Source organism: Lotus japonicus, chromosome 3, assembly GCF_012489685.1.
Source record: "Lotus japonicus ecotype B-129 chromosome 3, LjGifu_v1.2".
In the NCBI taxonomy this organism is placed as follows: domain Eukaryota; kingdom Viridiplantae; phylum Streptophyta; class Magnoliopsida; order Fabales; family Fabaceae; genus Lotus; species Lotus japonicus.
Genome location: NC_080043.1, coordinates 88,161,454 through 88,186,370, shown reverse-complemented (window position 1 = coordinate 88,186,370; position 24,917 = coordinate 88,161,454). Strand labels below are relative to the sequence as shown.

At 36.9% G+C, this 24,917-nt stretch overlaps 3 protein-coding genes across 5 annotated transcripts; 1 reads left to right on the top strand and 2 right to left on the bottom strand.

Annotated features, from left to right (window-relative positions):
- Window positions 1–2,837: 2,837 nt before the first annotated feature.
- LOC130747028 (26S proteasome non-ATPase regulatory subunit 8 homolog A-like) lies at window positions 2,838–5,594 on the bottom strand. 2 transcript variants are annotated; one of them, XM_057599842.1, is made up of 6 exons: window positions 5,373–5,594; window positions 4,970–5,048; window positions 4,387–4,489; window positions 3,965–4,228; window positions 3,542–3,653; window positions 2,838–3,257 (listed from the first exon to the last, which is right to left on the bottom strand). In XM_057599842.1, the coding sequence occupies exons 1-6, from the start codon at window positions 5,553–5,555 to the stop codon at window positions 3,117–3,119; spliced, it is 882 nt and encodes a 293-aa protein (XP_057455825.1). In that variant the 5' UTR covers window positions 5,556–5,594; the 3' UTR covers window positions 2,838–3,116. The 2 variants fall into 2 exon arrangements, with proteins under 2 accessions (XP_057455825.1, XP_057455827.1); XM_057599844.1 differs by having other exon boundaries at window positions 3,965–4,225.
- Window positions 5,595–7,030: 1,436 nt separating this feature from the next.
- On the bottom strand, window positions 7,031–9,820 carry LOC130747027 (CDP-diacylglycerol--glycerol-3-phosphate 3-phosphatidyltransferase 1, chloroplastic-like). 2 transcript variants are annotated; one of them, XM_057599841.1, is made up of 8 exons: window positions 9,494–9,820; window positions 9,209–9,306; window positions 9,084–9,134; window positions 8,897–9,010; window positions 7,949–8,005; window positions 7,778–7,863; window positions 7,554–7,670; window positions 7,031–7,468 (listed from the first exon to the last, which is right to left on the bottom strand). In XM_057599841.1, exons 1-8 carry the CDS (start codon window positions 9,618–9,620, stop codon window positions 7,465–7,467), a joined length of 654 nt encoding a protein of 217 aa, XP_057455824.1. In that variant the 5' UTR covers window positions 9,621–9,820; the 3' UTR covers window positions 7,031–7,464. The 2 variants fall into 2 exon arrangements, with proteins under 2 accessions (XP_057455824.1, XP_057455823.1); XM_057599840.1 differs by having other exon boundaries at window positions 7,031–7,670; window positions 9,494–9,819.
- A 2,529-nt stretch (window positions 9,821–12,349) lies between these two features.
- On the top strand, window positions 12,350–20,462 carry LOC130747026 (aconitate hydratase, cytoplasmic-like). The gene is made up of 20 exons (XM_057599839.1): window positions 12,350–12,808; window positions 12,934–13,038; window positions 13,674–13,834; window positions 13,947–14,039; window positions 14,830–15,015; window positions 15,113–15,274; window positions 15,451–15,595; window positions 15,709–15,851; window positions 15,933–15,989; window positions 16,099–16,178; window positions 16,289–16,364; window positions 17,063–17,248; window positions 17,343–17,410; window positions 17,533–17,651; window positions 17,787–17,908; window positions 18,579–18,677; window positions 18,770–19,249; window positions 19,391–19,489; window positions 19,608–19,841; window positions 19,989–20,462. Exons 1-20 carry the CDS (start codon window positions 12,565–12,567, stop codon window positions 20,055–20,057), a joined length of 2,928 nt encoding a protein of 975 aa, XP_057455822.1. The 5' UTR covers window positions 12,350–12,564; the 3' UTR covers window positions 20,058–20,462.
- The last annotated feature ends 4,455 nt before the right edge of the window (window positions 20,463–24,917 follow it).

Genomic DNA, 24,917 nt, shown 5'->3' with positions numbered 1-24,917 from the left:
AGTGTTTGTTGTTTGTGCCTCTTGATGGATCCTTTTTAGCTGCGTGGAGTGTGCTCCTACTCTTTCTTTCCTGCTTTCTGTCCTGTTTTTTTTCTTTGGTAGCTGTAGCTTGTTTTTCTTCTTGTAGCCTAGTTTTTGTCCCTGTACTTTGTCTTGGCAGCAACAAAACTAACATGAAAACAAACCAAAATTCTTTGTAGCCCTGTAGATTTCTCTGTACAGCATAATCAGCTTCCCCCATTTAACGCCTCTAAGTTTTTTTATCATTCTTTGTAGTCTAAGAAGAATTATAACTTATGTTTCTGTTTTTTTTAGCTATTTTGGCTTTGTTCCTTTACTTTTTCATGTTTGATGCAGTATAAAGCATGATATTGCTCTTTTCCCCTTTAAATTCTGTTATGTATACTATGGATACAATTGATCTAGCTAACGTCTTTATGAGCAAATAAGAAATCCACTTGAAAGAGAAACAATTTCAACTTCAGAGAGTGAAATGGGAAGGAGAGAGGGAGTAGTATCCATCTTAGCTAGAATGTTTTGGAAATTTTCAATGGGTAAATGGTCACATTGGTCCCTGGATGTTCGCACCGACTTCAGAATCGTCCCTGGATGAATTTTATTAGGCTTGCGGTCCCCAGATGTGGAAAAAAATAGTCATATTAGTCCCTAACGTTAAAATCCCCTAACGTCCGTTAACCCAATTGATAAAAGTTAACATTATCTTTCTAATTTTCTTTGACTTTGGTCCCTTTCTTCTTTCTTCCACCCTCTTCACCCCCTTCTTCCATCATTTTCACCAAAATCCACCCCCCATCATGCTTCAGAAACCCAGAAAGTTGGGTTTGTGGGTTTACGTTTTGGGTTTCCGACCCTAACAACATTGCCGCCGCATTCTCTTGTTCCCACCGGCCACAATCCAGATTTTGTTCTCTCTCTCTACCCGTGAAGCAAATTCAATGTTACTCTAAAGAAAAGCAAAATCAAATTCAGATCTGGTTTGCTAGTAAATCCACAGCTTCCTTCAACACAGCCTCCAACACTTCAGGCTTCTCCGCCTCCGCCATGGTCAACCAGTTCCTCCACCTCTACCTCCCTCAACTGATTCCTCTCACGCTGCAAAACATATATATGGACGAGGTCACCTCCCTGATCTTCAAACCTGCAACCCAGATCCTACTCTCAACCGGAGAACTCGCCGGCGACACCGTCACCAGAACCAAAATCAAAACCCGGGCACAAAGCAGAGAGAGAGACATAGAGAGAGCGAGAGACACGCAGATGTGGACGAGGTCCTGCTCGGTGGCTGTGGTTGACCCTGGGAAGTCGAGGAGAGAGTTGATGCAGAGAATATGTTTTGAAGAGAAAATGGGTTTTGTGGGTGGAGAAGAGAAGAAGCAGATCTGGGTTTTGTGAAGTGAAGAAGCTCAAGGCAGTTTTTGATTTTAATTATTGATTGAGCTCCACATGTTAGGGTGAATTGTAACAGTGAAACAACCCATACATCGTCTAATATTTTAATGTTACTCACAAACCCAACTTGGGAGAGAAGGAGGGTAAATTTGGTGTTAAATCTGAGTTGGGTTTGTGTTAAATCTTGGAGAGAAGGTTTGGGCATGGTTGGTTGAAGAAGGAGAAGAAGAGTGTTGATGATGATGATATGAAAAAAAAGAAAAAAAAAGGGGAATGAGTTGATGAAGAAGGGGAGGAGTTTTTGGTGAAGATGATGGAAGAAGGGGATGAAGATGAATAAAGTGAAGATGAACAAGATGAAGATGAAGGAAGTGAAGATTGTGGGTTTACATTCTGGGTTTCTGAAGCATGATGGGGGTGGGTTTTGGTGAAAATGATGGAAGAAGGGGGTGAAGAGGGTGGAAGAAAGAAGAAAGGGACCAAAGTGAAAAAAAATTAGAAATATAATGTTGACTTTTATTAATTGGGTTAACGGACGTTAGGGGATTTTAACGTCAGGGACTAATATGACTATTTTTTGCCACATCTGGGGACCGCAAGCCTAATAAAATTCATTCAGGGACGATTCTGAAGTCGGTGCGAACATCCAGGGACTAATGTGACCATTTACCCAATTTTCAATTGCTTTTTCAGCAGTTTGTCTTTTATTTTAAAATAAGGGTAATATAGGAGTAATAAAAATTATAACTCATTTCGCTCCGTCCATTATCCAAACAATGCAGTGGTAACTTTGTTCCGCTCCGTCATAAAATATCCAAACAATGGAATGAAATTTTTATTCCATTCCGCTCCGCTCCATTCCATTCCATTATATTCCATTCCGCTCCGCTCCATTATGTTCCATCAATCCAAACGAAGCCTCATGTGCTTGAAATGTTGTCTTATGTGTGTTCTCTCCTTCATATGAATCTAATTATACCCGGATTTAAAGTCTAGCTAAGAAAAAATGGCAGCTCCCCCTAATTCGTCCTCTGACCGAGATTGGAAATGTATTAGAAGTAGTGATACTATTGAGGGTTGTATAGTCCATGCAAATGCACAATGTTATGATTCTGCACACATCTTTCATTGCGATCATTGGATGACACGATTAAAAATAATTGAAGAGTCAACTACAGCCATAAAATATATCCTGCATGTCCTCCTTTGCTTTCTTTTCTTCATTCCTTTACCTGGGGTAACAAAGGGAAAAACTTCTGCATACAATTTGAAACTCTAGGAGGAATGATGCTGTGCAGAGTTCTGGAGGGTGGACATTGCAGATATATGTCACGAAGACTGCATCTCCCTACCATGGCATTGCTAACTTAACTGTGTATATAAGAAATGATCATGAGGATCAAACCCACCAGAGAAGTGGATATATGAGAAACCAAAGAGCAGCAACACCTTTGATATTTTAGTCATATATATTACAAACGAGTATTAGCAACGATTACCCAAACATGCCATTAAAAGGAAGAGAGAAAACGGTACCAAAAGAAACAATACAACAATCTAGAGGACCAAAAATCCAAAATAAAGAAATGAACCATTTTAGAGTTCCGCATCGAATCAAAATAATAAACAATTTCAAATGACAGTATTAGCAACGATTACCCAAACACCTAGAAATTTTAGAAAACACAAAGCCATTTCATTTCTTTTCAGACAATCCTCTCCAACTCCCTGGCATAACTAAGTGTCTGGTTGATGAGTTGTAGAGAGGGTATTTCTTTGCAAGGTGCAGATTCTTTAGCCTTTTGAAAAAAGACAAGGCCATTCTTAATCTCCCACTCAGGGTGCTCCTGCAATCAATATATGACAATTTTTAATCATAATGATATGCGCAACTAAAGATGAGTAATTTTCCATTTTGTAAACATACTAGTAGTAAACTCATTGTCAAGAGAAAAAGTTCAACCCAAACACTATATACAGATGAGAGGGAACGTCTTAATCACACAACATAAGTGAATAGTCAAGATTAAATTAAAGTAATCTTGAACATCCAAGTATAGTGTATGGTCAAAATGAACGCCTTTGATCTCTCATGAGATCTAGACACACTGAGAGTCATGACATGGCTCACCTCTTTAATATATTCAAATAGTTCCTTGTCCGATGAGAAACGTAATGTTTTCCTAGCATCCTTAATTGGAAGAGAGCCATACTCCTTCTCACTGCATCCTGCTATTTCATGTCTGAATGTTTCAAGACAATATATAAACTAATTAAAAAATTAACATAGATGCAAAAATGGTAAAATAATATACAGCCAAAAAAGGGTTGGGGAGGTGTGGAAAAAGATTAAAAGATCAAACTTTGGCCAAATTGACATTTCAGGAAACAGAAATAGAATTACAAGACTACAAATTACTCATAAAATTTAGCAACAATATTATACAAATCAGTTTAGAGAACACATCCTAAACAATTAACAATCTATAACTAAAAAATCAAGCAAGAGTTCCAGTTTCTTCTAGGCTATATATAAAATGATAACAAAAATTACCTGACAGTCTTTGCCAAAAGATCCATGAAATAAACGTATGTCTCATGTGGCACTGTCTGACAAGCACTCAATACGCGATTGTAAGCTCCTTCCATAAATGATTGCTCCAGCTCCACAGCATGCTTAATACATGGATTCTCTAGAGCAGAAGATGAGAGCAGTTCCAACTCCATATGGAATTCAGCTATCCTATTCTGCACAAGTAGCCTCAACAGGTTCAGACCTAGTATTGGGTACTCCTGCGGAGATGGTGGAAGACGACTACTGCAACACAGGAAAATTTCCAATAAATTACATGACCTCAACAAGAAAGAAAAAAGAATTGCACATAGAATCACACTCTGATAATGATACGACTTCAGTTAAAGTGATCAGGAAACATATATTTTGCAAATGTAAACAAAGGGGAAACAATCAGTTACCAGGCATCTGTATAATAAGGTTTCAACTGGAAGAAATTCCTCTCAAAGTCATCTTGATCCTCGGTTTTCACGCTCAGGACAACAGCATGCTCATATATATCCCCTGAAAGTTTCACCAACAGACAAACAAACAAACAAAAAAACATATCAGAAACAGAACTCCTTAGCAGCACTTGTTTTCTTTTTAATTTTTAAGTAGTTATTATCTCATTCCAATATGATTCAGTCAGGAGAGAATTTTCTACACTTTTGATCAATCGAGCACGCTTTTCATTTCTTCGAAGCATCTAACAGTTTCCAATTTTAAATAAATAAAAAACTTATTTTCTTTCTTTCTTCTCTAATATACAGTCAGCCATATTAACCATTTGCCATACTGTAAAATAAAGGCTAGTTATACTTCCACCACAACCAAATAGCAAAGTTCTCTTACTAAGAACAACACGGATACAGGCATATGGTAGATGAAGACGAAAATCTGCTTGCATAACTTAAATAAGTAGGCCTAAGAAACGAATGTAGGAAAATAGACACGAAACAAGGGAGAAAAACAGAGTGAGTGATGAGAGTGAAATAATATTACTTGCTATTGTTAACTCCTGAACTGCATTAGGTGTATCTTCAAACAAGGGAGGAAGACTTCTGAACCCTGTTAGCAACACCTGCAAGTAAACAAGGCCATTCAATATTTACACTGACAATCAATTAAAAGCAAAAAAAAGAAGTTAAGTCCTTGCAAAACACAATCTTATAGAGCACATAAATCAGAGCTATGAATTCAAGTAGCTTGCAGCAATCATATAACTAACAATGTAGATTCATTCATCCAATTTCCTGCTGCATATGTTATATATATACACACTGTAATGTAATGATTCCAATATAGCATACCACACTTGAATTCATTCATCATTCATGGCTATACCAATTCATTCACAGCCATGTTGATGAGCTAGCTAGGGTTGGGGAGTGTGGGAATTGATTACCTTTAGCTGGGAAAGGAGATTGGAAGAGGAATCATAGTCATTCCTGAGAAACGCAGCCTTGAATTGATCGAAGAATTGAGATACCTCTGTTAGTTTTGGATCCATCTCTTGTTCGTTTTCTTCACCAGCACTGCACTTTTCACAAACAACCTCCACAGAAACAAACCCAATTACCAAAATCATAAAACTAAGCCTCTAGTAATATAGAATTTAAAATTTTATAGTATAAATTTTTTTTTTATAGATATTTATAATGTTTGTTATATATTGAAATTGAAAGATAAAATTGTCTAGTTTCTAAGATTAATAGATAGGATGTTTCAAAAAAAAAGATTAATAGATAGGAAATTTCAAAAAAAAAGATTAATAGATAGATAACAATCTAACATGATTAAGTGGCATAAATAAGTTATTTTTTGTCTTCCATTTTATGTAGAGGTTTGGTTTTGCTCTCTATAATTTGTTTTTTATTATTTTGATTCCTACTTTTACCAATAACTTTTGTTTTAGTCCCCACTTTATAATATTTTTCTTTTAACTTCTGATATGACATTGTCACTTGTCCGAAATACTCATAATCCTGAAAATTAGGCTACTTCTTCCAAGCTTCCACCTTGTTAGAATTAATAATTAATGTTTTTTTTTAAAGAATAATTAATGTTAGATATGATTTAAACTGTGGATAGTAGCTTTGAGTGAACTAGAGTTCTAAGAATAGAAAATATGTGAAAATGGTACGACTTGTCATATTTGATGTTTAATGTAAGTTTAGAGTAAGTGTGTGTTTTTGTAGTGCTTTTATTCTTTAATTATTGAACATCCATTCCTCTTTACTGTTATAGGGCAAAAATGAGCTTGGAGCATGGAGCTAATCTTGAAAATATTTGAGATTTGAGATTTATCAAATAAGAGCTTAGTTCGTATGAATGGTTATCCACTGAATGTAAACGGACGTAGGGTAAAAAAACAAGTTAATTCTATTTGCTAAATGTGCCTCAAAAATTGGAAATCCTGCATGAAACAACATTGTAACAAAAAACAAACAAACCCTGGCTACACAACAGAGCACTCCCTTACTCGTTGAACTGCTAATATTCGGTACACATGCTAATGCAATCTCACAAAATAACATGGAGTTGCAGCCCTAAGACAACATTTCCTTTAGTCCTCCCATTCCCATAAGGAATTGCTTCCATGAACTTCAAACATTCTCTTCAAATGGCTAGATGAGCACTTTGATCTGATGTATAAATTGGAAAATCATTTATATACTGGGATATACTTCCTACATAGGGATGAAAAATATCATTAATAAGTGATTCAAATGTAGAAAGGCTCCTAATGACTAAGAGGAGCCTTTCATGTGTTTGAAATGTTGCCTTATTTGTGTTCTCTCCTTCATATGAATCTAATTATACCCGGATTTTAAGTCTAGCTAAGAAAAAATGGCAGCTCCCCCTAATTCAGCCAATTATTCCTGACTGAGATTGGAAATTTATTAGTAGATCCTTTTGAAGGTTGTATAGTCCATGCACTATTAGGGTGTAAATCTTATTTTCAAATTTTATGATTTTACATACATCTTTCACTGTGATCATTTGGATGACTTGAATTTGATACTCTTGAATTCTACACACATCAAGCATAGTTAAAGAATATGACACGAACAAAAATAATTTAAGAGTCCACTACAAGCATAAAATATTTCCTGTAGTGAAATTTCTCAGGTGGCACAGACAAAATAATTGAAGAGTCAACTACAGCCATAAAATATTTCCTGTAGTGAAATTTATCAGGTGGCAGACTTCCAAAGGCTCCAGACTATAGTTAGGAATTAGACCCCAAAAGGGATATCTACTGCTACATCCTTCAACCGTGAATAATAAACTAATAAACTAATTTCTTCCAATTTAATCCTGAGTGTCATCCTTTGCTTTCTTTTCTTCATTCCTTTACCTGGGGTAACAAAGGGAAAAAAATTCTGCATACAATTTGAAAAACTAGGAGGAATGATGCTGTGCAGAGTTCTGGAGGGTGGACATTGCAGATATATGTCACAAAGACTGCATCTCCCTACCATGGCATCGCTAACTTAACTGTGTGTATAAGAAATGATCATGAGAATCAAACCCACCAAAGAAGTGTATATATGTGAAACCAGAGAGCTATCAACCACGCTACCTCAGCAACACCTTCGATATTTTCGTCATATATATTACAAACGACCATATAGCAAGCCCTGCTGCAATATAAAGCAAGACCACACCCAAGTATACCAAAATGGCAGCTCCTCCGCCACTGAAAAAAAGAGAATTCCATCATATATGTCAAATGAAGACAGTTCAACAGTTTTACTTTTCATAACAAGCAACAGAGCTTCCTCAGATTGCAAAGAAAACAAGTACCTGCAGTCACGGGTAGCGAGGAGGGTGGTTAACGCGATCATCTGAGTAGCTGTTTTCCATTTCCCCAAATTATTAACGCCAACAGCCTATTATTTTTAGTTTTATTGTGTAAGCTCAAAATTTTGTATATGGAACAGGAAATTGACTCAAGTTAACAGGAGGCAAACAAACCTCTAGAAGCTTACTACTCTGAGAAGCAGCCCATTCTCTGAGTGCCGACATGGTTATCTATTTAGCAAGTTACAAAAAGAAGTACTAAGACATCTCCTCTCAATAGTCAATTCTACTACAAAGTGAGGATAGAAGACAAGGTATGAAGCGTGAAAGGAAGAGCAAAGAGAGGGGCTACATAAATTAGAATCTCAAGTAAACAAGTATGATTGCACACACGCAAGCAAATATGCACAAATGCAACCAAGCAAGCAAGCAAATAATACGGAATACTAAATCTAAAGAGCCCTGTCCAGATGGTATCAACAGTGTAAATTTCAATGCACCTTGAATAGAAGAATGCTTTGAAGTTTGAACAAAGTCAGATTTGTTCAGAAGCATCATCATAAACAACATCCTCATTGAAAAACCTTAGAGAAAATAAGGGTCAAATCTGAAGTATTTGTGGTGATGCATTCCAGTTTATCCTCAATTTAGGGCGTATGGTAGAGGTTTATACACATCAGTTGCGGTTCTACACCATAGCACAAACCACAGACAAGAGTTTTTACCCATTCCCTGGACCTCGTTGATTCCATCCCCAGAGCTGCAGGTAGTCTCAAATCTCAATGGTCATACCATGCGAGTTAGAGGGCAACAACCAAAAGGGATCCCAAATTCACACACTCATGATCATGCAATTCATATATAAAACATTGGATTTACATGGTTTTCATCAAGCCAGGTGATTTAAACACTCGGGTGATTTCAAGAGTTAATTTGGAGTCCACGAGAGTCACCGGAACCCAGTCCTTAGCAAAATTTATAGCACAAACACATTTAACAAGCTAAAATGATGGACTAAATACACGAAAAAGTAAGGAAATGTAAAAGAATTGAGAAACACAAGTTTAAATCACATTGAGAATAAAATGTTCAAATTGATAAAGCTCTTGAAAATTGCATTACCTCTCGACCAATTATAGTGATTGAAGGTATAATCAAGAGCCACGGCGCTTGTCCTAACAGAGCAACTTTCAAAGGTCTAGTACATAATAAGACCAACGTGGAAGCAACCATAAGCTGCATCATTCAATTTTCAGTAATAATACATCACTAAGAACAACTAATAGCAAAAAGAAAAGAGAAAAACTACCTTGTCAGCTACTGGATCTAAAAAAGCACCAAATGTTGATTTTAATTTCATCTGCATTTAAGAGAAAACTCTTGAATAAATAAATAAAGTTGAAGATTGGGAATGTCGGCAAGGTTAGTGCAAACCTTGCGAGCAATGAAGCCATCAAGCCAATCTGTAACTGCTGCGGCGGTGAAAACGGTTGTGGTAATAGCAGTTCCTTGCCAACCATCCATGTAGAAGGCTGAACAAAACAAAACATGAAAATCATTTGATCAGATAAACCAATCAATCAATGTATTAGATATTGAGCTAGCATCAAGAATCTGTAACATGTAGATTTGCGAATTGGTAAAACAAAATGCAAATTACAAAGAATTGAATTACAACAATGAATGATCGAAAGGTAAAAGGAGCGAGAGAGAGCGTACTGGCAACGAGAAGAGGGATTGCAGCGACACGGCCGAGAGTGAGAATGGTGGGAAGAGTGAGGATTTTGGAATGGGAAGAAGAAGGCATGGAAATCTTGGAGTTGGCATCGGAAACCATGGTTTTCATGTGATGCGGATCCAGAGCTTCTTCACCAACATCACAACCAACCAAACAACCCTGATTTCGAATTGGAACACAATCACACGATTGATTCTATCTTATGTTGTGGATGGAGGATTTTGTTTCAAACGTGAAACTGGAAAAGCAGAGACAGAGAGAGAGAGAGCGTTAGGTTATGAATGATGTTAGTGGGGATGGCTGGGGTGGGGTGGGGTCAGGTGAAAAAACTGGAAACCTTGCAACAGTATGTGATAATCATTGTATATATCAGTAAAAGTATATATGTTTTTACAGTTAAATTAAATTTTATTTGATAAAATAAACTTCAATATGATTAAGTTTCAAAAAAAAAATTGATTCAATTAACACTAATCAGAAATCGGAAATATCACTTAAAATTTAAATAATTATAGTAAAACTCCCAATATCTATGTAGAATATTTCTTCCTAAAAAGTTGGAGTGTTGTAAACAAAAATTGCATTATCTCTTTTAACACATGATATATATCTAAATAGTTTAGTTAAAGAATTTAGGATAACAATCTTTCACATTTCAATATCCAAATCCATTCACCAATTCAAAAAATTCAAATCAACTTTTTTATTAACCAACTGCAGGTGATTGATTAATTGTTGTTCATCAACTAAGAGCTCACCTAAGAAGATAAAAATAGTTGCCAAATGTGGAATGTGTAAATCAGCTAATTAGTCGGTAATCATTGATTAATAATTAGCTAGCAGTTGATCAATCGGTTAACAACGGATTGATTTGTCCGATCTGTTAGCTAACAACCAATTATCAGTCGATCCATCAAATAACAACAGAACCGATTAGCACTTTGTAACTAAAATCAACTAACGCAACTAGTTAATTTTTTCATACTTTTCATATTAAACATATTCATGTGTAGTTGAAGGGTTAAAAGCTAAGTGAATGTGGCGGGTGTAATTTATCTTTTCAATATAAAAAAAATACATATTAAACATTTGTAATTAATAAGTGTGGTATCGTCGACATCATATTTTTTATAAATTTAGTTTACAAATTCTTTTTTTTTGTTACAATTGAAAAGTATTCAAAAATTAATTAACGATGATGACTAAAATAAGAGATTTTAGAAAAGATAAAAGTGAGTGGATTTAAAAATCAACTCACTAATGAGCGGTGGATGGATCCCCTGAATGTATCTCTCATGCTTGTAGACACTTGCTTTTCAATTTAATATAAGGAGTTCCTTTATTATAAAAAAACACAATATTAGTAACAATTTTACCGACAATTTTAGAACATTAGTTTTCCCCAATTATATATTAAAGTCAATGGCAATGGTCGACATGCATTATTAGGAGTTAATTTTAATTCTTGGCAAGCTTTTGACGTTTTCCACTCAGATTCTTGGCCTTAATGTGTTATGATATGAATAGACAGAAAAGTGTGTGTACCATTTGTTCTTCTAAGTTCTATGCCTTGGCTTTTATGCAGGTTGAGCTCATGAGGTTCAAGAGGTTCAACGTTGTCACGAGCTCCTGATAGGTCTATGCAAGCCATCGATCCTCTCGCGGTGGAGGATTTAGCATGTTGCTTGTAGAGTTAATGAGCTTTGCACCATCGCCTTTGTTGTAGGGTCATAGTTACTTTATGTAGTGCGATGAGAGGAAATCCTTGAGTATTAGGACTTAAACATGGGTAAAGAGATTGGCACACGATCGATTTCTTAACGGAGACGTCAGAATGTCGTTGGTTCCTTACATCCGTAGTCCGATAAAGGAATCAGTCGGGCCAACTACAGATAATCAATTAATCATAACCCTTCAAAATTCGTGTTGCATCGAGTTTGTACCCAACTATCAGAACAATGATAAATCATATAGTATATGGTACCTCTCCAAAGTGTTTTTTTATGCAACCCTTCACCTTACTTATAAAAGAAAATCAATTTGGGATTAATTTAATTTTTTGTTCTCACCACGAGTATTCAGGCCACATTTCGCACACCTTGATTAATCCCACTCACGGTGGTTGTCGCCGGCCAAACATTATTTGAATTAATAGATATTATAGTAATATTTCTTGGATGGTAAAAAGAAAACAAATATTTTCTACTAACCATAATTTTTTGCCAATTGGAAATAATCGATTATATCCAATATGTTATGAATAATTTGATCATCATGGGCCAAGCCCCAACCCGTGTAACTTGACATTTCATCATTATCCACCCCTATAAATACAAAGAAGATGCATCAAGATGATCACATCTATTCACAACATTTGTATCATCTCTTGCTAGCTCTTGTTCTCTCATCTCTTTCATCACTTGTTTAGACTTCATTACACAACGCGTTATCAGCACGAGAGAGTGTTGCTTTGATAAGTCAAATTTGACCTAGCCAGGCCAATTTGCACACCTTGTCTTGGGTCGCATGCCACCCTTAACTTGGGGCTGTCTTCCTCCATCATCGCATACAAAGCAGGACAACCCTTGCAGGCTCTTTTCCTAGGACTGCTAACCAAGGACCACGATGAGGAACTCACATTCGTCAATAAAATAATCACCAAGTTCATGAATTATTAACTCGGTTCCATTGTATAAACCTACCGCTTGGTCTATAGATTAGAGTAGCAACTTTCTATAATAATGACATTTTTTTAGCTTCATAAAAAAAAATGAATGACATTTTAATGAATCCCATATTTTAAGGAATTAGTTATGTGATTGGTTCAGTCACAGACAGAGGTGAACAATAGTCAGCTCTCACCTCTCATCGAATAAGCTAAGGCGCGCATCCCTAGGTCACATTTGTTCTCTCTCCACACGCCGCATAGGACCACACCATTACCACCCTCCATACTTCTTCTTCGTCTCCATTTCCCAATCTCCCTCGTCTTCATCCTCTACTACCACACAGACACCGCCACTATCCCATTCCCAATCACACTCTCATCACCATGTATATAACTACGGCCTCTTCACTTCTCAGAACAACCAGGCCCAGACTCTTCTTCTCTTCTAGAATCTTCGCTCATCCTCCTCCTCGCGCTTCCTTCTCCCCCGCGCCTTCCCGATCCTTCATCTCCTCGCTCCCCCGCTGGAGCCACCGCCTCCACTGCGGTTCTCCCTCCACTCTTCGCCCTCAGATCAGAGCCGTCGCTCCTGTTCTCGAACGCTTCCACCGCAAGATCGCTACCATGGGTAACCACTTCATCACTGTTCCTTTCGTTATTTTTTTTAATTTGATCGCGATTTCACGTCTTCGATTTCAATTTTTGAGGAATTTTTATTGCTTTTTTGTTGTTGTTGTTGTTGACCTGTTCCAGCTAGTGAAAATCCTTTCAAGGGAAACTTGACTAGCCTTCCGAAGCCGGGTGGCGGCGAGTTTGGAAAATTCTACAGTCTTCCGTCGCTCAACGATCCAAGAGTTGGTAATTTGCTAGCCTGATTCATTTCATGATTTAAACCATGTCATTTGTTATACTAAATGCAACTGAAGTCTGTGATGTTGGTAATTTCATATTAATATTGGAATTTGATGAGCATACACTTACATGTGTCCTCTCTGTTCAAGAATTTGATTAGGGTCTCACATAGCCAGTATGCTTTATCTCATGCCCATTTTTGTCTATGGTTTGATATTTTGATGTTTTAGGCATATAGGAACCGTGTGATCCTGTGGTTGAACTCTATCAGTGAGGATAGTGTAGGTGGTCCTGCGGAAAAATAGCTTGGTGCCAGGATGAAAAGATTACCATATCTCGTTCTTGTTACTTTTTCGAGTTGTAGAAAATAATAAGAATGGGGAATGAATAAAATTGCACACATGTCTAGTACTCTAGTCATACTTCAATATTCTGCCCTTTTGTTTTTTCCAGCTGCAATTCCATTGTGGTGTTATAAGATGATGAAATATGATTGGATATTTTCGTAAAACCTGTTCATATTGGCAGTGTATTTTTATTAAACTCTTAATATTATATGAGTGACAGAGGATCAGTGTCTATTTATTGTGATTAGTGCAATCAATTACACTGATGATGTGAACTTTATGGGTGAATGACAGAAAAGTTACCATACTCCATAAGGATTCTCCTTGAGTCTGCCATTCGTAATTGTGACAATTTCCAAGTCACTAAAGAAGATGTTGAGAAGATTATTGACTGGGAAAAGACTTCTTCTAAGCAAGTTGAGATTCCTTTCAAGCCTGCTCGAGTTCTCTTGCAGGTACCTTTGTCAACCTCTGGAATCTGGACACAGTGAAATAGTTAGTTATATTAGAATGAGTGGTGCTAAGTACTATGTTTTTTTTCCTTTTGAACTTTTTACATTTCCTCAGGATTTTACTGGAGTTCCAGCTGTTGTTGACCTGGCTTGCATGCGAGACGCTATGAATAAGCTTGGCAGTGATTCAAATAAGATCAATCCTCTGGTATTCATCTTTCTTGTCACTTGCATGAGTTTTTGTTCGTTATGAATGATTGAATTCATTGATAGCAGTCACCAACGAGGTTTCTAATTTTTGACCATACATGAAACATCATTGAGATATGTGGGCGAACTTTATATTACTTCAGTAATATTACATCATTAAACAGTATATAAAATATAGAATCTCATGTATTACTTTAACCAAAAAGTTAGCTTTGTTCTGTATTTTTGACATACCCAGGTTAACCATTTTGGTAGTCGGTACTATATAGCTGCCAAAAGTTCTGCAATTGATATAAGACTGAAATAGGGAACAGTATCTGAAAACTATTTGCCAATATGTTTATCTACCCTAGTTTATTGATATAGCTTAAGCTTTTAATGGAATTTGACAATTTTAATATATGGGTCTGAAGTACTGTTCAAGTTAGAACTAGTTCATACTGTTATCAAATTGTAATTATTATACTTAAATTTGATTAGTTCAATGACAAACATTGTTTCATGAATAACTTTTGAAATTTTAGATTGTATAATAGTGAGAGAATATGATTCTGTTAGATGAGCTAAATCGGATTATACCTGATTACTGTGTGGGATTTATTTTAAATTAGGTTCGGCATCAAAACTGGATTTTCAGAGGTTCAGTTACAACCAAATAACCACGGGAAAATTTGATAACTAAATCCATTCTGCATGATTATGTGGTTTTTGAAGTTTGAAAAACACTCATATATTTTCCTCGTATTTTATGTTTGTTAGAGGTGGTTCTGAGTTGTAATTGTTGGCAGGTACCTGTTGATCTTGTTGTTGATCATTCAGTTCAAGTTGATGTAGCAAGGTCAGAAAATGCGGTGCAGGCTAATATGGAACTTGAGTTCCAGAGAAACAAGGAGAGATTTGCTTTTCTTAAATGGGGATCAACTGCATTTCATAACATGCTTGTTGTTCCTCCTGGTTCTGGAATAGTACATCAGGTAGGTTTGGAAGCAGACATGCAAAATGACTTCCTTTCATTTACATTCTTTCTATTGGTAATATTGGGGACTTATGATTTTATGTCTTGAATTCTAGGTCAATCTTGAATATCTTGGGCGGGTTGTTTTCAACAACGAGGGCTTACTCTATCCTGACAGTGTAGTTGGGACCGATTCACATACAACTATGATAGATGGGCTCGGTGTTGCTGGATGGGGTGTTGGAGGTATTGAAGCCGAGGCAGCAATGCTTGGCCAGGTACATTGCGTTCTGATCTTGATATGCGCACTTTATGAAACACCGATGATTAATGAATATTGATGGCATCTTTAACTCTTTTGATGTGTTTGTTAATTTGCTTTATCATGAAATAAGCATGTGGAGTAGTTTAGCTACAGTAACGGTTCTAATGCTGTTTTATGTGATACCTACAGCCTATGAGCATGGTTTTACCCGGTGTTGTTGGGTTCAAGTTAGCTGGAAAACTGCGCAATGGTGTTACAGCAACTGATTTGGTTCTAACTGTGACACAAATTCTTAGAAAGCACGGCGTTGTCGGGAAATTTGTTGAGTTTCATGGTATCTGAATTTTCTCAACTCTTGAGGCCAATGGTCAAATATTTTTTTTGCCCTTTTTCAATGTAGGCTGAGTGGCGTTGTTAATTAATATTTTTCATGTTTTCATTGTGTAGGTGATGGTGTGGGTAAATTATCTTTAGCTGACAGAGCCACTATTGCTAATATGGCTCCTGAATATGGTGCCACCATGGGCTTCTTCCCTGTGGATCATGTTACTCTACAATATCTCAAGCTAACTGGAAGAAGTGATGAGACTGTAAGTGCTGTTTGTCAACTAATTTATTATTTGCTATGAAATGCTTATAGTATTGTTTGACGTTCATTTTGTCTGAAACAGGTGACCATGATAGAGTCTTATCTCAGGGCAAACAAACTGTTTGTTGACTATAATGAGGTAATGTTAATATATCGCTGTTGCCCTATATGCTCTTTTTTAACCAAATTAAATGTGTATACATATGTTTGGGGTATATAATGCTAATTTATATTTTCTATAAATTCAGCCACAACAAGAACGAGTTTATTCATCATATCTTGAATTGAACCTTTCCGATGTTGAACCATGTATCTCAGGACCTAAGAGGTAAGATTATATTCTCCTTCACATGTTGTCCTCTATGTTAACGGTGGTTTAGTTTCAATTTCTGTCCTATTATCTATCTGATAATTTATACTGAATGATATTCTTTCCAGACCTCATGATCGGGTGCCTTTGAAAGAAATGAAGGCTGACTGGCATGCTTGTCTTGATAACAAAGTTGGATTCAAGGTTCGTGATATAACATGAATTATCTGTTCATAATTACTTTTAAACAAAACTGCTGTATCCTGTCAGTTGGTTGTTTTTGTAATGGAATTCTAATTCGGTTTAGTTTCGCCTCACTTCCAGTATTTGTCTGCAGTAATTGACCAACATATATTAGTGCTTCAGTGTTCATAGTTGTTTACCTGGATGGTCATAGTTAGAATTGTTTCATATGGCAAGATAGAACCATCAATAATCAATATCTTTTTACTATGTTCATTCGGCTTGCCTATTGGGTGTCATTTACAATTTTTGTGAAGAATGTACAAGGTCCATTTTTATAATTGCTCTAGTTCTGTTTGCCTGTTTAATCATAATCAACTTACTCAATGGCTAAAATGACGATGCTATATTACTGATATAGTTGATCTTCATCAACATCAGCTCTGTCATTCACCTGTTAATTATATTCAGCAATTAACAGAAGCAATGATGTCAAAGGCTCAATTTTTTTGTATATGCTTGCTTTCTTGTGAGTATATGCCTGGAAGATGCATGTTAATGAACTGAGGGGGGGGGGGATCTCACATTAAGAACCTTATTCTGCATTGCGGTTGAATATGCAGAAGTTGCATCATCTATGCTTCATGGAATGTTGCCTGATGAGAACCCTAGATTAATATAAGCTACTATATTTTGCTAAATATTTTATCTAAATACAGGGATTTGCTATACCAAAAGAAACACAAGGAAAAGTTGCAAAGTTTGATTTCCATGGACAGCCAGCGGAGCTCAAGCATGGCAGTGTTGTGATTGCTGCAATAACAAGCTGTACGAATACATCTAACCCAAGTGTTATGCTTGGAGCTGGTCTTGTTGCGAAAAAGGCTCATGAGCTTGGTTTGAAGGTTAGGAACTAATATATTAATTTAAGAAACTGTAACACCGCTACTTCTTTCTTTTTTCAGATTCTAATTTTTGCTGTTTATTATATTATGCCAGGTCAAACCTTGGGTTAAAACAAGTCTTGCTCCTGGTTCAGGAGTTGTTACGAAATATCTACTCCAGAGGTATTTTGAGCTTCTTATTAGAAAACTGTTACTTTATTTTGTACTATCATGTAGTCACTTCCCCTTTGCTCAATTTAGGGAAAATGCATTCTGATTTTGTATTTCTGTATACTTTATGGCAGTGGGCTGCAAAGTTATCTCAATGAACAAGGTTTTAATATTGTTGGATTTGGCTGCACAACATGTATTGGCAATTCAGGCGATCTGGATGAATCTGTTGCTTCTGCTATCTCAGAAAATGGTCATATTTCATAGCAAAATACTACAATTTTGAACTAAAGCTGATTTTTGTGCAAATCTCAGCCTTCTCTTACAATTTTTTCTTGTTTCTAAGTTATATATTCTTCTAGACATAATTTTTTGTTTTGTGATGCAGACATTGTAGCTGCTGCTGTGTTGTCTGGAAACCGTAATTTTGAGGGCCGTGTCCATGCCCTGACAAGAGCTAACTACCTTGCCTCTCCTCCTCTTGTTGTCGCTTATGCTCTTGCTGGCACGGTATGCATGTCTAATTCATATTTCTAATATGTATATACTTTCGATTTGGTTCTTTCTTCTATAGTTTCATCTGAACTGAATCTCTTTTTGTAAAAAGTAATAGTTATCTTACTCATATGTTGGACATAGTCAAAGTAGACAAATCTTAAAATTATTAGAGGCTAATCACAAGCTTTGATATTGGCCGCTAGCTACATAATCTACATCATTTTGGTACGTTCGCATGAATCAAAAGCCTTAAGCTATGTGTAATACTGTAATGGATTTTGATTCAAGCAGGAATCAGTAGTCAAACGGATCTTACGTTTCATTTCTTTTTGTGTCAACTTTCTCATACAAATAATAACCTAATTCAAACTTTTTGGGTTCTTACATCCAGGACTCTGGATATGGAGTCAGGTATTGCATGCATGTGCTTAGAAAACATAAAATATTGGTCTATTTTCGTGCAATGAAAAAGTATTTGACTTTGGAGGCTGTACTTATTATTCTTTTTCTGATCGAGAATGCGACATCATAGACTAATATTATTGTGAATGACCTACCTGACTATGGAGTAGGCTTTATTTAGATCATTTACTTGGTAGGAATTAGGATGCACATTTTAAAAAACATCAACATCCTGAAGCTTGTCAGACCTTCATCAAATACCTTCTGGTTGAATTTCCAGGTTGACATTGACTTTGAGAAGGAGCCAATTGGGACAGGGAAGGATGGCAAGAATGTCTACTTGAGGGATATCTGGCCATCCACTGAAGAAATTGCAGAGGTAAATGATGTCTAATCTTCTCATTTTATGAAATGTAGTCTAATTATTCAAAAGTATAAGGCAAAATTAACTTTGGGTGACTTCATTTTTAGGCTGTTCAATCTAGTGTGTTGCCTGCCATGTTCCGAAGCACATATGAGGCTATTACCAAGGGCAACCCCATGTGGAATCAATTACAAGTTCCTGCTGACACTCTCTACTCATGGGACTCCAACTCAACATATATTCATGAACCCCCATACTTCAAGAATATGACGTTGGATCCTCCTGGAGCTCATGGTGTGAAAGATGCCTTTTGCCTGCTGAACTTTGGTGACAGTATAACTACTGATCATATTTCTCCAGCTGGAAGCATTCAGAAGGATAGTCCTGCTGCTAAATACCTCCTAGAGCGTGGGGTAGAGCGCAAGGACTTCAATTCTTATGGAAGTCGTCGTGGTAATGATGAGGTGATGGCAAGAGGAACTTTTGCCAATATTCGCCTTGTTAACAAGCTCTTGAATGGGGAAGTTGGCCCCAAGACAGTGCATGTTCCATCTGGGGAGAAGCTTTATGTGTTTGATGCAGCAATGGTGAGTTATATCCTACTCAAGTATGACACGACTCAAAAAAGTGAAATTAATGAGTGCTACTGTTCAAAATAATGTGATATGGAATCATCAATTTTAGCTAATATCAAGTTTCTAAATCCTGTGATTGTTCTCTTTTCTCAGAAATACAGGGCTTCTGGCCAACCCACCATTGTGCTCGCTGGAGCTGAATATGGCAGTGGAAGTTCTAGAGATTGGGCGGCCAAGGGTCCAATGTTATTGGTTAGTTCCTTTATAACAAGTTTATATATGTTGGCTTGTGATGGAGTTTTTTTATTTGACTTTCTTAAAATATAAAGGTTAATATTCCCGGTGACTTATGGCACTTACTTTTCAATAGGGAGTCAAAGCTGTCATAGCTAAAAGTTTCGAGAGAATTCATCGCAGTAATTTGGTAGGAATGGGTATTATTCCCCTTTGTTTCAAATCCGGGGAGGATGCGGACACATTGGGATTGACTGGTCATGAACGTTATACGATTGACCTTCCTAGTGAGATCAGGCCTGGCCAAGATGTGACGGTCACAACTGATAATGGAAAATCTTTCACCTGCAAATTACGCTTTGATACTGAGGTAATTTGACCTTTTATCTGGTTTATGTTTGTTTCTTTTCTTAGAGCTACTGTTGTCAGGGTTTGTGGGAGGATGATAGCTCAGCTTGCTTCATTATAACATCTTTTTAACCCTTGATTGGTGCGTAATATACTGTTGTATTTTCAGGTGGAACTTGCTTACTTCAACCATGGAGGCATACTTCCATATGTCATACGGAGCCTAGCTCAGCAGTGAAGCTATTGCCCATGGAAAACTCCAAGGTCATTGTCAGTGTCACCATACGCTTTTCAAGCGGTAAAATGTCAGTGAATAAATTTCTGATAGATAGGAAAAAAATCCCTTATACGGGAGGTAATTTTTGACACTTTCCCAAGTGTTTAATAATTTTTAGGCATAATCAGTGACCACTTCGATTGTAGATTTCTAATTTTTGCGGCATCTCTGCCCATTGAAAATGAGGCCAATTGTGTAAGCTGATTTAAACAATGCCGATTGTGGGCGGGCATTATTTGGCGGAAGTATCATTTGATGAGTGTTTTTTTCTTTCTTACGTATTTTCAAGATTGAAGAGAATCTTGCTCTATACTTTGGACACACCAAGAAAATTGACATTAAATTGCATATGGCTTAAGTTCGTAAGATTTTTTATTTTTTTTTATAGGCAAGTTCGTAAGAAATATGTATGAGGGTAGCTACTGAACAAACAGAGTGAAATATCTATCATTGTCGAATGAGTAACTGATGAATACCTGAAATATTGGGAGCCGTAAGTTTTTATGGTGTGCGCCATTATCCTCCTATTTATATTTTCCTTTCAGAATCATTTCTTGTATAGCATAAACACAGAATTTTACACTTGAACATAGCAGACGCATTCATCCTCATCATTCTGATTTAACTGACCTTTGTCGCAAATTAGATTGTTAGGCTGAATATTTTTCTATAACTTAGATCGTTTTTAGTCCCTGAAAATGCACACCTCCATTGGAAGCTAATGGGATGAAATTGGAAATTCATATCTGGAATTTTTAGTGGCTTAATCCTCAAATTGATCCCTGTCTTTGTGTCGCCGTCTAGTCTAAGTCCCTCACCGGAAAAATTTGTGGAAAAGGTCCTCATCAATACAAAACGTCTGGGGTAGGTCCTCACCGGAGCGCGAAGCTCCGGCGAGTGATGATTTGGCACGCTGACTGGTTTAATAATGCTTACGTGAATTAAAAAAAATAAAATAAAAAATAACACATCAGAAATTTAATTTAATTAACAAAAATAAAAAATCAATTAGCAAAATTAACTCTAATTTCATCCACTGGTCCATCTTCATCATATTCATCAATCATCATTCTAACCCAAAAACCCCTTTCCATTACATCAAACTCAAAATCTCAACGTGATTACTCACTACGCCGTCGAATTGATAATGAAGGGTGGCTGAACAATTGCTACCAACTTGTCAAGGAAAATCCAAATCAAATTTATGTTTCTCTTCTTATCCCACATGATTTCTCCTTCTCATCATCACCGTGTCGAATTCAACCGCCTCGTTTCCACTCCACGGTGGGCGTGCGAACGTGAAGGTGGTTAGATCTGGGTTTGTCTCGAACCTCTGCTTTGTCGCCATCCACGTTCGTCAGATCTGGGTTTTTTCATGAGCTTCTTGATGTTGCAGAACCAGATGCATCTGGGGATTTTTTCCCTCTAGGATTTTATGGGGTTCTTATTTATGGGTTTTCTGGGTTCTTATTTCACCCTTTCACTAGAGCCGAGTTCAATTTCCCAATCTTCTCAATCTCATCTTCCTTCTTCATCACGCCCATTTCAACTGCTTTAATTAGCCTCTTCGCATGCCTCTTGCGTTTTTCATCTACCTCCATTCTCACCTTCTCCATCTGAAGAAATCCATAGAACAGAAACAGATGAATGAGCGGGAGAGAAGGAGAGAGGAACATGGAGCCATTTGGTTTTGTTTGGGGAGAATTTGTGTGAATCAGAAGAACAGAAACAGATGAACTTGTGGGATTTGGGGTTAATTTGGGGAGAATTTGGATTTTTTAATTAAATTATGATTAGTTAATTAATTTTGGTTAATTGGGGTTGTTAATCTTACATGTAATTTTTTTAATTTTTTTTAAAGCCTTGTCAGCTCATTCATCCTAGTCAGCGTGCCAAATCATGACTCGTCGGAGCTCCAGGCTCCGGTGAGGACCTGCCTCATACGTTTTGCATTGATGAGGACCTTTTCCACAAATTTTTCCGGTGAGGGACTTAGATCAGACGGCGACACAAAGACAGAGACCAATTTGAGGATTAAGCCATTTTTAGTTTGAGTTTAATTTTGATGCACCGACGGTGTAAAGTTTTTTTACACCGTCAACCAATCAGATTTCAAGGATGTGACATGTCAATTAAAGAAATTAAATGAAAAGAGAGATTTTCTCACATCCTTGAAATCTGATTGGTTGACGGTGTAAAAAAACTTTACACCGTCGTCGGTGCATCAAACTTTTTCTCGTTTGAGTTTAAGCACTTCCGTCTATTAAGTTCAACAACATTTGAGATATGAATTAAACATGGGGATAACCAAATGAGTGGTTGGTTCAAGCGATACATGCTCGATTCGCATTAAACAAGGTCTTGGATTCAAGTCTTATGTATGGAAAAAGCCTCTATTAGGTGAGTTAGCCCTACAAAAAAAAAAGAATCATTGGCGCCAAGCGTGAGGGAATGCTAGACGTTTGGTAATTTTTCCGCCTGCCAAAATAAAGATCTCATTGAAACGGCTAATCCCATGCATATTGTCTGTACATTTGGTTGTACAAATTGCATAGTTTCATAAATAGTTATTCCCGGGATTACCCATCCTCCGGAGAATTAATGTGAATATTTTCGGCTCGAACATGATTGTCTTATGTGGACAATATCCGTAAGTACAAAAAAAAGGGTAGAGTGAGCGATCTCTGTCCCTAAATTCTTATAGGGGGATTTTCTTCCACAAAAGGATAAATTTCCTAAGGTTGGGGTCCAAACAGTATAGTCCCCACAAGGATCCCTATCTTGATGTAGAAATTGACACCCTTATTCTTAACATGAGGTTGAAAGTTCGATACTCCCCATAAGAATGAAGTACATTTTATAGTCAATAGTTTACTGCTTAGTACTTGCAGTCAGGACAATGAATTAGTTATTACTGCGAGTGCTAAAAAAACAACCATTGAACACATGACTGGTAAGAATTACAAGTATTTAATACCTCATCCAGTGATCTCAATTGCGGCTGGACGCTGGTTCAGGAGCAGAAAGCCAGAAACGTCTCGTTCAAGACCAAAAATCAGTTTTCATGTTAATCCAATAGAACTAGTATTAATTAATCCAACTTAGTTAAAAAAAAAAAAGACCAAATTACATTCCACACCTTCAGGTTTGGTCATATAACATAATTTTAGAAGTATCGAAAGTAATAACTAAATTAAATTTAAAAAAAAAAGTGGGTTAATGGTCAAATTGGTCCCTGTGTTTGTAGTCAATTTTGATTTTAGTCCCTCCCCGGAAAAAACTTACCGATATCTCCCCACAGTTGCAAGCATTTTGGTATTAGTCCTCGCCGGAGGACGGAGCTCCGACGAGAGTACCCAGTGGCATGCCAGAGCTGACGTGGCTTTATCCACATCATTTTTTTTTATCGTTTTTTGGGGTTTCTATGTTCTTTTTTATCTTTCTTTCTAGTGAAACTAATTTCAGTTTTTGTATTTTTTTTCAGTTCCAATTTGTTATTTTAATTAGAAAATAAATATCTGGAAATTAAAATTTAAATAAAAATGATGTGGATAAAGCCATGTCAGCTCTGGGCTGCCACTGGGCACTATCGTCGGAGCTTCGCCCTCCGACGAGGACTAATACTAAAATTTTTGCAACTGCAGGGAGATATCGGCAAGTTTTTTCCGGGAAGGGGCTAAAATCAAAATTGACTACAAACACAGGGACCAATTTGACCATTAACCCAAAAAAGCAGATGAAAATGATAGAGTGGCATGTGGCCCTAGCTCTTAATTTCACATTCAGCCTCCCAAACCAAATTCCCTTGTCACTTTGTCTTCTCTTCGTAACTCTCTCTCTCTCACAATTCATCACTATGTCGTTGCTTCTCAGATCCACCAAGTCCAAGCTCTTCTCTTCCTCTCTTTCCAGAACCTTCTCCTCTCTCCACCGCACCGCTCCGCCTCAGATCGGAGCAACCACCGCTACCGGTACTTCATCGCCCACTCTCTCAATTTTCTCCGTTCCTTTTTCATCTTGTTGATCCAAAACTATTCATGAATTTCATTTCCGATGCCGAAACAAGTTTAAGAAATGGAATCAATTCCATTCATGCGAATTAGGGATTTTCATGTTTCTCGTAGCGTTGAATTTCGAAACGAATCGTGCAATTTGATTGCATTTGTAATCGCTGATATTGAGTTTATCATGTTCTGATTCGTCGTTTCTTTTTGCCATTTCAGGTGGTGAAAACACTTCCAGGGGAAACTTGACCGGTCTTCCCAAAGATTCCAATGACTTCAGCTCCTTGGTATGCGCCTTTGCTTTGTTCTGTAACTGATTACAGTCATCATAGAGATTTCATATGTTTAAGCATGCTTCATTGGCTGAACTATGCTATATGTGCCTTTAACCATCTTAGTTTTACGACTTTGCTGCCAAAATGTTGTGAACCTGATTTGATACTGATAGATTTAGGTCATGCATGCATAGTGTCTTAGAAGTTTAAGCTAATTGCCATCATTATTTAGTGTCCTGGTTTACTGTTATTACTTTTGAGGGGGTTTTGCAGATTAAGAGTATGAATGTGAATTGTTCAAGTTGAAACTAGTTTCTTAAGCCGCAAATTGGAAACGATTGAAACTTGTTGCGTCTTAAACTTGACTAGTTTAGTGTCAAATATCAGTTTGAGGTTTCAAATTGTAAGAGAGACTGGAGTGTAATAGGGAAAGGAATCAATTACTAGCAGATGTCGTCACGTTCAAGAATGACATCAAATTTAATATATAGTTGTTAATCACCAACAGAGGGATATGATGTAGGTGATTATTGTAAAAGGGA

What these genes read in the sequence shown, in the direction of transcription:
- LOC130747028 (XM_057599842.1), bottom strand. Translation starts at nt 5,555, where the DNA reads ATGATTTTGGTAATTGGGTTTGTTTCTGTGGAGGTTGTTTGTGAAAAG. An exon ending in ATCTCCTTTCCCAGCTAAAG is followed by an intron (nt 5,049 to 5,372) that starts GTAATCAATTCC and finishes GTTTACTTGCAG; the next exon opens with GTGTTGCTAACAGGGTTCAG. An exon ending in TATTTGAATATATTAAAGAG is followed by an intron (nt 3,258 to 3,541) that starts GTGAGCCATGTC and finishes TATTGATTGCAG; the next exon opens with GAGCACCCTGAGTGGGAGAT.
- LOC130747027 (XM_057599841.1), bottom strand. Translation starts at nt 9,620, where the DNA reads ATGAAAACCATGGTTTCCGATGCCAACTCCAAGATTTCCATGCCTTCT. An exon ending in ATGGCTTCATTGCTCGCAAG is followed by an intron (nt 9,135 to 9,208) that starts GTTTGCACTAAC and finishes TCTTAAATGCAG; the next exon opens with ATGAAATTAAAATCAACATT. An exon ending in TCACTATAATTGGTCGAGAG is followed by an intron (nt 8,006 to 8,896) that starts GTAATGCAATTT and finishes CTTGCTAAATAG; the next exon opens with ATAACCATGTCGGCACTCAG.
- LOC130747026 (XM_057599839.1), top strand. Translation starts at nt 12,565, where the DNA reads ATGTATATAACTACGGCCTCTTCACTTCTCAGAACAACCAGGCCCAGA. An exon ending in CTGCTCGAGTTCTCTTGCAG is followed by an intron (nt 13,835 to 13,946) that starts GTACCTTTGTCA and finishes ACATTTCCTCAG; the next exon opens with GATTTTACTGGAGTTCCAGC. An exon ending in GAAATTTGTTGAGTTTCATG is followed by an intron (nt 15,596 to 15,708) that starts GTATCTGAATTT and finishes TTCATTGTGTAG; the next exon opens with GTGATGGTGTGGGTAAATTA.